Below are 13,132 nucleotides of genomic sequence, written 5' to 3' on the forward strand. Positions count from 1 at the left end.
GACAGCTTTAATCTTCAAACATGGTTGTAGCGAAACGAAAATGTGAAATTGAACAGATGTTTCAACAATGACAATGGAAGAAAAACTGCATGTATTTAATAACTGAAACACAAATATCACTTTTTTATATATATACAGAGACACAGACTGAAAATTACTAACTGCAGTTACTTCGCATTGTATAGGTAGGGGATATGGCGCGCACACATTCACGTGCACATACAGCAGTGAAAGAACAATGATGAATAATCAGAATATGCTTTACACTGCATGCATATTATTAGCGTGCACTCATTTACAACTAAATTCCCAAACACACACACACACACAACACACACACACACACACACACAACACACACACTGAACAGTTAATACATAGTAGAAACACAATGAACACTTCACGAACATAGAATTAAAACCACTAACTTATATATATAGATAATATAGGCTTATATAAATATATAAAACCAGTAAAACAAAACTTATTCCGGAGTTGAGAATGGATTCAGAAGAGATAGATCTCCGGGCATTTTTATATTCTTTTTTTTTTCTTCAATTTTTGACGGTATGCCAAAAGAAAGATATTTGTATTTATCGATCCGGCTCAGGTTATATATTTTATATATCTCTAGCTTGCGTACTATCGATATTACTTCAGTTCTTCTGAGGCATGTGCACGTCATATATACTACACTTTATTTGTCAGTTTTACTGGATTACTAAAGTCAAACCATTTGTTTTCTGCGTGAGAATTGCATATTAGTTACAAAAAACAACGTCAATTTCTATTTTTACACATACATGTGACAAAACACTGCATTACTTCCCTTACTCCAAAACACACACATTAGTTCTCATTTATACAATGCAACTGATACAAACAAAATTTTGCAAACAAAGCAATACACACCACCCTTGGTTTGAACGAAAAGTTGAAGAGATAAAAAACGGAAAAAAGAAGATGCAAGACATGCATGTCTGTACATCGATTTTTAAAAGCACTGGTCAATCAAGACAATAACATTCAGAAAGCGTTTTTTTTTTTTTACCTTCTTGGTTTTTTTCTCGACAAAATACATTACAAAGGAAAACATTGTACATCAATATAAATTGACTGTTGAAAATGCCTTGGTTTGGAGTGCTCTTGTACTGCATAATGGCTGTGTTCACCTCCAACAAATAAAAACATCAAATTGACGTTTTCCCTGCAGATACCAATATACAGATAAACACACGAACAGCTTAAACAAAAACAAAAAAACAAGAACACACAAACAAACAGACAACAAACAAAACCGTGACAAACAAACTAATTTGGGTTTACAATATATAGCATTAGCAACACAAGAACACGCAAACTCTAACATATTATACACTGTCTCCTATGGAGTAATATCTGAAGCACAACATGTGCCTACTTTGTATGTAAAAACAACACCCTACACATACAAAAACAGGTGGAAGGGAGCCCTAAAAATAAAATTGGGCTGATGCCTTTAGTGAAAAATGTGGTTTTCTTGGTTCCAGTCCGACATAAACTGCACGTATAGCGACCGTTAATCATGCATTGATTTTTTTCCGCTTCAAACCAGTTCTGCGCATAATGTAAAATAATTTGTCCAGTATATCAATTTTTCGTTAAAACAAAAACTGTCCTGTAGGTAAAACGCTATACATAACTTTGTACTGACATCAGCACAGCCTTTGATCAATTGTAATTAATTTGGTTTAATTTTCCTAAAACCCATGGTCTTATCTGGGTGGATTTGAAGCCCGTGTCTTCATTTTTGTACAGATTTTAATGGTGATAGGTCTTAAATCAAATAAGAATAAATCTTATTTACACTGCTATTACTTAAACGAATACCAAACATAAGCCTCCTTAATAATATAATTTCATCTAGTGTCAAATTCTTTTAGTATGCCATCACTGAGGCAAGTATACCTTCATATAACACAAAATCAACATGAACATGCGGATATAATCGTTTAAAATCTTCATAGCCTAAATATCCCTTGTCCCTTAACAAATGGCCGACCGAAACAATTCCATTTTGCATCCAATCAAAAATACAAATACATTTACCATGCATAATATAACATGTTTTAATTATAACATAATGGTTCATTAGCCCAGTTATAATATCAGGCTTAATGAATTTAATCGGTCAATAACAGGCAGATCTTAATCCATTAAATCTGTTGTATAAGAACAATGACAACAACGATAACGACGATGATGATGATGATGATGACGATGATGATGATGATGATGATGATGATGATGATGATGATGATGATGATGATAAATTCGTACTTTTCGTAACAAAATTAAAGAATCAGGATTCCTTTATTGGACATGCATGACAATTTAGGAGGACAGCGATAACACGCAAAGTATTTGATAGTATCATGATTCGGGAGGAGATCAGTGGGAGCTGTAGAAATGGTTATGCCAATAGGAAGGGACCTGCTGACATGAAAAGCATGTGTACTATAGTGTTAGTTTTATTGATCATTTATGTTATTTGTAGTGATTTCTTCAAACCATGCATGCTGCTGTTTAGGTTGAGTTTGTCGGAGAATATAACTCGTTCACGCGACGAGCGTAATACATGTTCTCTTTTTACGCAATAGGCTGCAAATAGTCGTCCGGCAGATCGTCCCTCACAACCGCTACCCTTGAAAATGTAACAGGGGTTAGATAGTCGTCCGGCAGAGTTTCCGTGCAGGCTAACGCAGCTACGTTTGCGCCTGTGGCACCTGAAAAGTTTCACACACACACACACACACACACACACACACACACACGCTGCACAAACATACACACACAAACACACAGACACACACATACACACACACACACACACATACACACACACACACACACACACACACACACACACACACACACAGAGGTACAATTAGTGTTTTTTTCAGAGAAGTACAAGATGAAATAATTATTTGTTCATGTACACACATTCTAGGAGCCACCTGTTCGTATCTACATTTGATATGAAGCGGATCATGTGCTGAGTTTTAAAACTAAAGTAACTTTAAACATTCAGAATGATATCCGAAAGGATAAGCAACTTAATTTTATTGATTTTTCTTACATTTGCAAGATTCTTTGTTTTTATAGTGTTTTTGTCAAAAACTTTGTTTTGTGTTACCCGTCGGTTATCGCCTTTATATCTTGCAAAAGGACAAAACAACATTATGTTCAAAATGAAGGTTTTGTGTGTGTGTGTGTGTGTGTGTGTGTGTGTGTGTGTGTGTGTGTGTGTGTGTGTGTGTTTGTTTGTGTGATGGTGTGTGTGTTTGTGTGTAAGTGTGTGAGTGTGTGAGTGTATGAGGGTGTGTGTGTGTGTGTGTGTGTGTGTGTGTGTGTGTGTGTGTGTGTTTTATCTTGAAATTCCATACATGGGCTAATGCATTGATTTTTTTTTTATAAAGGACGAAAAGAAATGAAAAGAAGCCGTATTTCTTCACAGCCAAGCATCTTTCTGTTTTTCTGTTGTTGTTATTTTACAAAGTAAACATTCAAGGCATACCGTCGGCGCCTTTATAGGGCTCCTCGTTTGGGTTGTCATATATGTCAGACTCTGAGCTCTCAGATCGCCGTTCGTTTGAGACAGCATTTGACACGGAGACCGTGGCTTGAAATGCAGTTGGTTGTGTTGGACGTTCCTGATGAGTTCGTGGGATTTGATGTCGTTGCTGCATTTGTGGTGGTTGTGGCAGCGGCCGGCGCTGTTGCAGTAACAAATCTTCCAGCAATGCGCGGCGTGATCTCCTTCCTGTTTTGCCAGTATAAAGGGTCATAACTTCACTCTAATCGTGCCACACTAAAACCTCGTGCATTTTCGTAAGGTATAGAATTATCTCCTATGCTGGAAGAAGTCACCTTTTATAGTGAATCGTTTTCTTGATTTGAGAAAAACTGTTGACAACTACATGGTTCTAGCTCTCTGCATGTGCGGTTCCTGCATTACACACAAACTGTAAATATGCAAATATTTATCTAGCCTGAGCAATACTGGTACAGTTGTCCTTCCGCAGCACAAGAACATATGTTTGTGTCACATGTCACAGAAAAGGGGGACTTTTGCTGCGACCTCATTCCGCAAGACGTATATACAAAGATCCAAAAGACTGTGTAATATTCTACTTGATTTGGTGTACTCTCTTCAGAAGATATTGTTATTACCAGTTATAAATAAATTACCACTGACTTGCTTTTCTTTCTTGAAAAAGGCATATCTATCAACAAATATAACATTCTACTTTCTATTCGTCTGCTTAGATTTAAAACCTAAAAACAAAACAAAATGCTGCACTTAGTTTGGGCAGGAGAGTATAGTTTGCTTTGCAAGCCAATGGAAGTCGGAAGAAGAATCTATAAACTTACGGTCTCTCTAGAATCAAGCCAGAGCTGATTATTCTCATTCGTGCAACTTCCAATGATGCTTACCTCTTCGTCTGACAGCAATGCCGATTACAAGAAGGATGATGAGCAAAACGACGACGCCGTTTGAAACAAGAGTGACGAAACCAGCACCCGTGAGAAGGAAGCTCGTTTCAGGCTGGTCTTTGCTTGCCTTGTCTGTGATGAACTCGTTTGAATAGCCGGTGGAAGCAAAGGAAATGTTAAAGTCTGTTGTTTCTGCAGAAGATACACTAAGGTCCGTATTTACTTGTCGAGGATAAACTCTATCCTCGAGCTGATTCAGCGAATAAACCCCACTGAATCACGTACATGTTCAATGGACAAGAATGCATGCATCGGGCGTTTAAATGACGAAAGAGTCCAGGTACAGAATCCACTTTCTGCACCCGCTCTCTCTGTCTATCTTGCAAAGTTTTTTTTCTAATCACTCTGTCTGTCTGTCTGTCTGTCTGTCTGTCGGCCTGTTTTTCTGTCTGCCTGTCTGTATGTATACCTGTCTTTCTCTCTCTTACAGCGCACAGTAACTTATTACACTGTCATATTACTATCATACAACTGCATGTTTGAGCCTAAAGTAAATGATCATGTTGTAAGAGAGAGAGGGGGGGGAGTGGATGGTTAGATAGGCTCTTTATACCTTCTGGCGCATATAAGAAGAAGAAGCTTTCGGTCTTTCCCATCGCATTCACCAATGTCAGTTCCCATGCTCCACCTTCCATTTCTGCTGTCTGTATGCTTGCTGTCATCAGAGGCGGGGTACCCTCAAGAGTCCAGTTAAGCCTGATAAGTTTGAAAATACAATCAAAGCATTAAGTTCGATCCTTCTCATGCAGCTCTGTTGGGACCGTTTTGTGCGTCATGTTTCAATTTTTCCCCAATAATTTAGCATGTATTGTATTACATTAAAAATATTTAAAGAACAAAAATGTCATCAGTTGTATAGCATAACAGCTGTTGGTATTTGCCCTGGTGTGGATAACAATTATACGCCCACACACTCCTTGTGCATACGATATACACAAAATAATGTTAAAAAAAAGTCAAAAGGCTTAACTCTTGTTTCTGGTAACCACACTTTTCTGAAATAATTCAATGTATCTGTAACCATAAGCTGCACAATCCGTAACTATACTATTTAACTGTCTCAAATCGCCCAAATAGCTATGCATGTAGTGTTTGTTGGGGGTTGTAAATACACACCAGGAATACCTTACAATAAACGTTTGAGCGCTGAGTTACTCATATTGAAAACGGCTGTGCCTGAGTAGGAAGCCCAGACTCTATTTATTCCTGTTACCCATTTTGTGTGAGTCCTAGTTTTTGTCCTACCTTTCGACCCTGAGTATTTCATGCGCTATTCCTAGCGATACAAATTTGAAATTGAGCCTAGAGCTACAGTAGTCTAAAGGGTTCGTTTTGAGAGTTGAATAAATGACAACAAACACGATGAAGGTCTAAGAATGAGTGTTTGAGCGTTCTAATTTTCATCTGAATGCTGCGTTTGGTAGTCATAGCATACTGTAATATCATCCGACGGACATGGTGTTTGTCTGTTATGCGAAGTGTTTAGACCTGTATGTGTAGACATGCACGGAATTGGCATGCGTTTGCCCGACTGTAGGTTTGACTTCCTCAATGCAACGGTCTAAATCTGCTTTGACGAATGGGTATCTGTGAAAACTAATTAAATAATTATGACGACGGGAAGTCCAGACTCCTAACAAGAGAGCTGGGCAAAGCAAACTCCTCGCTGATTAAAATTCCTTTTTAACATTTTGCATAGTTTCGGAGCAGTTTCGAGCAGATCATTGCAGGTGTTTCTAAATTACTGTTCAGCAAATGTCCCTTGAATGTTTTAAGGTCCAAATCATCAGAATACTTTCCAAAATGGCGCCTTTGGTATACCATCTTTAAGCAAATTTGTGTTCGTGAATTCGTGGCATACTGAGCTTCTTCGGCAAAATTGTTCTTAAAATTACTATTTGGGATTCAAACTTCTGTGCATCTTATACCTATCAAACATGGCAAGTATAACTCTATGTTTGGATTTCATTTGCACAACTGCTTACTTTTGTTAACTAAGGAACATATATTTACATACCTGGCACATTCTATGTTCGATGTCCTTGGGGAATCCTTCTGTGCCATTTTTTGAAGATCCGTTTTTGAAACGGACCTTCTGCTGAAAAAGCATTCCGTAAAATCCTTCGTGTGAGAGCATACTCTGAAATCCTGTGCCCTCATCTCATTGCTGTGTTGCTCGACGGGTGCGCTAATTTGCGGAGGACCTGGATGGAATAGATAGTTAGGAGCTCATTCTTTTGAGATTTATGGTGGATTTTCCACTGTATATACCTTTATTCCCCGTTTGTAATGATCATACACTAAAACACGACTGTATGCAGGTTTATACACTGGATATAAGAGCATCCTCCCACTTCGACAAATAACAAATATCTGAAGGCCGGCGTCTGTCTGTGCAAATGCAGTGTAAATATTTAAAAAAAATAATTTGCAGATGGAAATACATATAGGTATTAGTTACAAAATTACCTCAGCAAAATATCCCCACTCTGCACAGACATTTGCAGCCAATTATTGCATTAAGCTCAAGATGTGTGCCATACGTCTTTGTGGAATAAAGGTTTAATCTCACGCAACAGATTGGTGTGTCTTAAAGACTAGTAGTTTGTATTACGACGCGCGCGCTCCCGAAAAAATACTTTGTTGAAATAGTGTTAACAATCCTCGTGTCCGGAACCAATATGACGTTACAAAACAAACAAAAACAGATACCAAAAAGATTGTACTAAGGTGCCCCAAATGATCGTTACTTACCTTCTACTAAGAGTGATACTGTTTTGGTTACAGTGAGTGCTCCTGCGGCCTTACATGTGTAAGTCCCCGAGTTTCGGCACGTGACATTGTGAAGCGTGCACGTTTCCATCTCAGTATCGGTATTCCCAGTGTCGCTTTCAATGCAGGGTGTCACCCTATGATCCATTTCGTCCAGAATGTGAACAGCTGCTGGTGGGTTTCCTTTGTCAATGATGCATTTGATTGTCACGGAAGAGTTGTGTAGAACAACAGCCCGGTCATTTCCACTCGAGACGGTAAAGCTCCGAATTCGTGGTGGGTCTAGTGGGTTGAAAGGAAGAAAACAAAGCTGTGTTTTATTCGAAACGTTTTGAAACAAGGGCGTGTGCATGGGTGAGATATATACTGTTCAAAAAAAGAAACGCATAGCTTGTAATATTTGGTTAATTTAGTTATATGGCTACAAGGATATCCACCAAACTGCAGAAAATGTTTATCTGGTCGTCGACCTTTCGTCCATTGCCACAAGTGAGCTCTGCACGTGACGCATGCGTTATCAGTGGCTACAATGTCAACATTGCTCATTTGGCATGACCACTCGTCATGCTTCAGTGTAATCTCGTGAAACTCGGGGAATATTGAGCTCTCACCATGTCTTCCAAAACCCATAAAAGCGGATTGTTCGCCACAAAGAAATCAGACGACAATTCAGCGACGAAAGATGGCCCGATTGAGCAGAGAAGACCGCCAAATTGCATTGGGTCGTTTACAAGCAGGCCAAAGTCAAAGTGCAATCGCCAGGCACTTCCACGTGTCCCAGAGCACCATCAGTAGACTGTGGGTCAGGTTTCAAGCCACTGGCTCCGTTGCTGACTTGCCACGAGCGGGAAGACCAAGGGCGACAACTGCTGCTCACGACCGCTTCATACGGCTCCGCCACCTCCGGAATCGTTTCCTGTCGGCCTCATCTTCTGTCCAGGCTCTCCCCGGGCCACACCGATTATCGGACCAGACCGTGCGGAACCGCCTGCATGAAGCTGGTTTGAGAGCTCGCAGACCTCACAGAGGAGCTGTCCTCACCCGCCGCCATCGCCAGAACCGAGTGCAGTGGGGCAACCAGCACCTTCGCTGGACCGTCCGGAATCACTGGAGACACGTGTGGTTCAGCGACGAGTCCTACTTCCTGCTCCAGCGACATGATGGTCGGAGGAGGGTCTACCGGAGAGTAAACGAACGTTACGCGCCCAACTGTGTGGATGAGGCACCCGTTCATGGTGGTGGAGGCGTCATGGTGTGGGGGGCGATCAATACCGCTGGAAGGAGCACCCTGGTGCACGTCCCAGGGCGCATAACTGCCCAGCGATACGTGGAGGAAATTCTGCGCCCACACGCCCTTCCTCTTCTGGCTGACCAGGATGCCATATTCCAGCAGGACAACGCTCGCCCGCACACAGCACGACTCACCACCCAGTTCCTCACCGACCACCATGTCCAGGTGCTTCCCTGGCCATCCATGTCGCCAGACATGAACCCGATAGAACACCTCTGGCATGAATTGGACAGACGTGTGCGCAGGCGAGAAGAAGCGCCGGCAAATCACCGCGATCTATTGCAGGCACTTCAGGAGGAGTGGGACACCATCCCACAGCAAGATATCCGGCATCTGATCCAGTCCATGCCCAGAAGGTATCCGGGCAGTTGTTGCTGCTCAAGGCAGTCACACCCCCTACTGACTTGACAGCCTCGGCACCCAATCGTATTGATTGACTGATTGATTTGAAGATGCAAATGAACTGTGTGTGCATTCAACTGTGTCCATACCAAATTTCAAACAAATAATCTAAATATTGGATTTTCTGTTAATTTTTTCGAAAAATAAAACAAATTTGGCAAGTAGCAACTATGCGTTTCTTTTTTTGAACAGTATAATACCACAACTTGTATACAACCACCACCATGCGCCACCACCCCCACCCCCAAACACACACACTGTCATAATCAATACACATATCCCTTTATACTTCTTCATATAGATGTGTTGCACTAGCTCATTTCAACCGCTGTGGAAATACTTCCCGTCGTTTATTCATTGTTCGTACTAGTGTTCATACAGTAATGCATGTGTGGTACTGTTAAATATTAAAAATTACACAATCACTTTTTTGTTTTCTGTTTAAGTGTCATCTGCTTTAGCGCTAAAGCCCACACATATTTTCTTTAGAGAAAATCAAATTAGGATAGGAAGTAATTCCTGACTCATTAGTTTATACTTTTAAATACTGTTCTAATCGTCAAACATCCATTTGTGAAAAAAAGAAAAGAAAACCCAACAAGAATGGTTAGTCATTGGAACGTTTAACAAAACGATTGTTGTATGCAATCACGGTATACCTTTACCCAATGGTCTTTAGAGTGGACACACAGAAAAACACTTAAGATACAAGATGTATGTTTATCTAAGATATCCAGATTGTTTGAAAATGACACATGTGTCGTGTGGGTATGTTGTACATGTATTATGTATATTATAGTTGTGTCAGACAGGGAAAGAGAGAGCGAGAGAGAGAGAGAGAGAGAGAGAGAGAGAGAGAGAGAGAGAGAGAGAGAGAGAGAGAGAGAGAGAGAGAGAGTCACCTGGTCGTGAAATGTTGAACAGAACGACTTGACGAAGAGGTTTTGTCGTTCCTTGCACCCGCCATTCCCACTGCCCATTGTCAGACATGTGGACAACTTTCTGTAACTCATAATCTCCTGTCTTCAAGCACTTGCATTCGGGAACAGCAGGAGTCGCTTGGCAACTGTCTTTTGTATGCGTAATATGACAGTAAGGAGATCCCCTGTTTTCTTTCAGAGTAATTATTACATTTTCGTAGGAAATGGGATGGCAGAGATGGAAGGGGATGGTTACTGTTGAGTTTTCTGTGGAGACAATCTCATATCCTTCCTTCAGAGTAGGAAATACGAAGTCGTAGTGACCTGCACAACACAGAGGAGGGCCTGGATGTATCTTCATAAGCATTGTTGCACGGCTTGAAAAGCCTGTCTTAGTAGAAAATGTTTGCTTTTACGAGAGAACAAGGATGCAGACACATTGCAGAAAAATCAGTACCAGAGAAAAAATATAATATACATGTTTAAATGTCCTGGCAACCAGCATCTCTTTTTACATTTAGTAAAGTCAGTTTTGACTAAATGTTGTAACATAGACTGGGAATCAAGACGAGGGATGTGGTGCGCGCGTGTGTGTGTGTGTGTGTGTGTGTGTGTGTGTGTGTGTGTGTGTGTGTGTTTGTGTGTATGTGTGTGTGTGTGGGTGTGTGTGTATGTGTGTGCGCGCGTGTGTGTGAGTGTGTGTGTGTGTGTGTATGTGTGTGTATGAGTGTGTGTGTGTGTGTGTGTGTGTTTGCAGGGATTCCCAGATAACTACTTGGCAGATCGTCATGAACATTTACACATTAGTTCTTTCAAATAAATACCTCAGATTTTATTTAATTGTTTCCATAAATGTCTTTGATGACGTCATATCTTTCTTTAAGTGACAGTTTAGGCGGCACTATCATGCCCTAGTTTTTCAGCCAAATTGATTGAAAGTTTGTAAATAAGCAATATTCGATTCAGTCCGGACTATGGTATTGCATTTCAGCTCGGATTTAGTTTAGCAATTACTTGATCAGTTTGCCAGTAAAGGTTGTCATTAAAATCAAATGTTAACCATTACAAATGACTCCAATGTAGTCCTAAGGAAATTCTGAATCTAAAAACATAACATGAGTTATGTTTACTCTAAAAATGTGCTCACAATAAAGAAAATAGATTGTCGTCACGCTCATAAGAAAAATACCTATCTCAGTGTTAGGCATTTCTGCAGCGAAACTACAGGGGAAGCTACTGGAAGAGTATATATCATGTGTTAGAGAGTACAAACTCTCAGACCAACGGAAACCATTGCCACGGTAACGTAAGCAAAACTGCCGATCTCGTTTCTTGAGTTGGGCACGTTTTCCTTATGATACAGGAATACTTGTTTTGAAAATGTGAAGGTATGTAAAAGCTCTTTGTGGGTTGTTATGCAGTTTTGCTTATTGGAAATGTTGCTGTCAGCTCTTTATATCACGTTTACCCCGTGGTAACAGCTAAAGATAGGCAGTTTGCAACTTATAACTAAAATGACATAGGCAATTATCTTATGAGCGAGAGGTTTTTTAGGTACTTCGTTCGTATGCTGCACGGAGACGAGCATGACCCGTTTTTTTCTTCGGCTAGCCAGCGTGCAAGCGCTTTTCTCGGCCTTCAAGTCTTGCTAGAATAAACATGCAGTACACTAAGTTTCTTTTTGTAAGTTCCACAGGCTGACTTAACGTAATAACTCGTTTAATCTCTATGTCTGATTTTAATGATAATGTCCACGCAGGCACATTCGTTTTACATCGTCTGCAACACTAATAAAAATTACTCACATGCAGATCATTGTTACTATGAAAAGCGAACATATTCATGAGATAAATCATGGAGTTTAAAGAGGATGATGTACTTACAACTTCTCTTGGCAGACCCTCGTCCACTCCTTGCTGCAAAAATGACGGCAAAAGCCAAATATAATCTCTTCATTTTTTGTTCCACTTAATGAAGTTGCGCAAGCATACATGGTCTAGTTCGCGTTTGGGAGCAACTGTTTCGTCCGAAGTATTTGTCTGATATTTAGTTATTTCCTGGTGAGTAAAATCAGCCCTTATGCAGTTTGTCAATGATCTCAACGAAAAACATCCAGATACATTTCCGCGTCGCTGAAAATGACACGGTCTAATCTATATATGGATGGTCATACTTCCCATGATATCCTTCCTCTACAAACAGTGTTTAGGGATGGTGTAAATTCAATTCGGGCTGCATGATGGTGTCACAGTTGCGTCCACGATTTTTAATTCTTCTTGTAAATTTAGATAATATTTTTGTGTGTTAAACTGATGGATTTACAAAGATCAACACCATAAATGTATGCTTAGAGAGAGAGAGAGAGAGAGAGAGAGAGAGAGAGAGAGAGAGAGAGAGAGAGAGAGAGAGAGAGAGAGAGAGAGAGAGAGAGAGAGAGAGAGAGAGAGAGAAAGAGAGAGGGACGCTTTGATGGTTTAATGTCTTTAGCTTAACAAGCCATGTTGACACACACACAACAATCAACAAAACTACAAGAAAAATTACAAACATACAAACAAGTAGCACACACACACACACACACACACACACACACACACACACACACATACACACACCCAACCACACCTATACAAGGCGCGAAGGCAAAACAGGCGGCCTATCATATAGACACACCCTCAAGCAAAACAGAGGAATGCATACGTATAAATAAGACCCACTGTAAGCGTATTATACACAAACATGAAAACCATGCAATTAGGGTTAACGTCTATCACCAATCACTTTCTGGTGCTATAAAAACGAATTATGCAAGCAATAATGTAACTTATGCATTTAAAACACATTGTTCCCTTAACTGCAAGGCATACAAAATATACATTGCTAACTTACGTCCATCTTCTCTATCTAAGTTTTAAAATAAGGCTTTCAATAAAAATTCATTTAAACGAATTATAATAGTTCCAATGTACCTTTTGCGTATATCGTTATACAGTGGACAATCGAAAAAAAATGTCATTCGTCCTCAAAAAGTTGGCAGGGCAAAATTCGCAAGTTTTACTCACAGTTTCTGGCTGATATATTTGTTTCATGGCTAATTCGATGATCAATGCGTCCCGGACCTTTTTAATGGTAATATCATGTAAATACCTTTGTGCATAACGACAAGCGAGAGATTTTTCATATATCGATTATTTAAAAGTTGTTTTTATCT

The 13,132-nt window shown here is 40.0% G+C and overlaps 1 protein-coding gene across 1 annotated transcript; it reads right to left on the minus strand.

The window, feature by feature from the left end:
- Positions 1-337: 337 nt before the first annotated feature.
- LOC138973352 (uncharacterized) lies at positions 338-9,181 on the minus strand. The gene is made up of 5 exons (XM_070346080.1): positions 7,291-9,181; positions 6,554-6,740; positions 4,477-5,232; positions 3,557-3,802; positions 338-2,765 (listed from the first exon to the last, which is right to left on the minus strand). Exon 1 carries the CDS (start codon positions 8,819-8,821, stop codon positions 8,270-8,272), a length of 552 nt encoding a protein of 183 aa, XP_070202181.1. The 5' UTR covers positions 8,822-9,181; the 3' UTR covers positions 338-2,765; positions 3,557-3,802; positions 4,477-5,232; positions 6,554-6,740; positions 7,291-8,269.
- Positions 9,182-13,132: the final 3,951 nt, after the last annotated feature.

This window comes from Littorina saxatilis, linkage group LG8 (genome assembly GCF_037325665.1).
Source record: "Littorina saxatilis isolate snail1 linkage group LG8, US_GU_Lsax_2.0, whole genome shotgun sequence".
NCBI classification, from domain to species: Eukaryota; Metazoa; Mollusca; class Gastropoda; order Littorinimorpha; family Littorinidae; genus Littorina; species Littorina saxatilis.

Coding starts and splice junctions, on each gene's coding strand:
- LOC138973352 (XM_070346080.1), bottom strand. CDS start 8,821: ATGCCAGAGGTGTTCTATCGGGTTCATGTCTGGCGACATGGATGGCCA.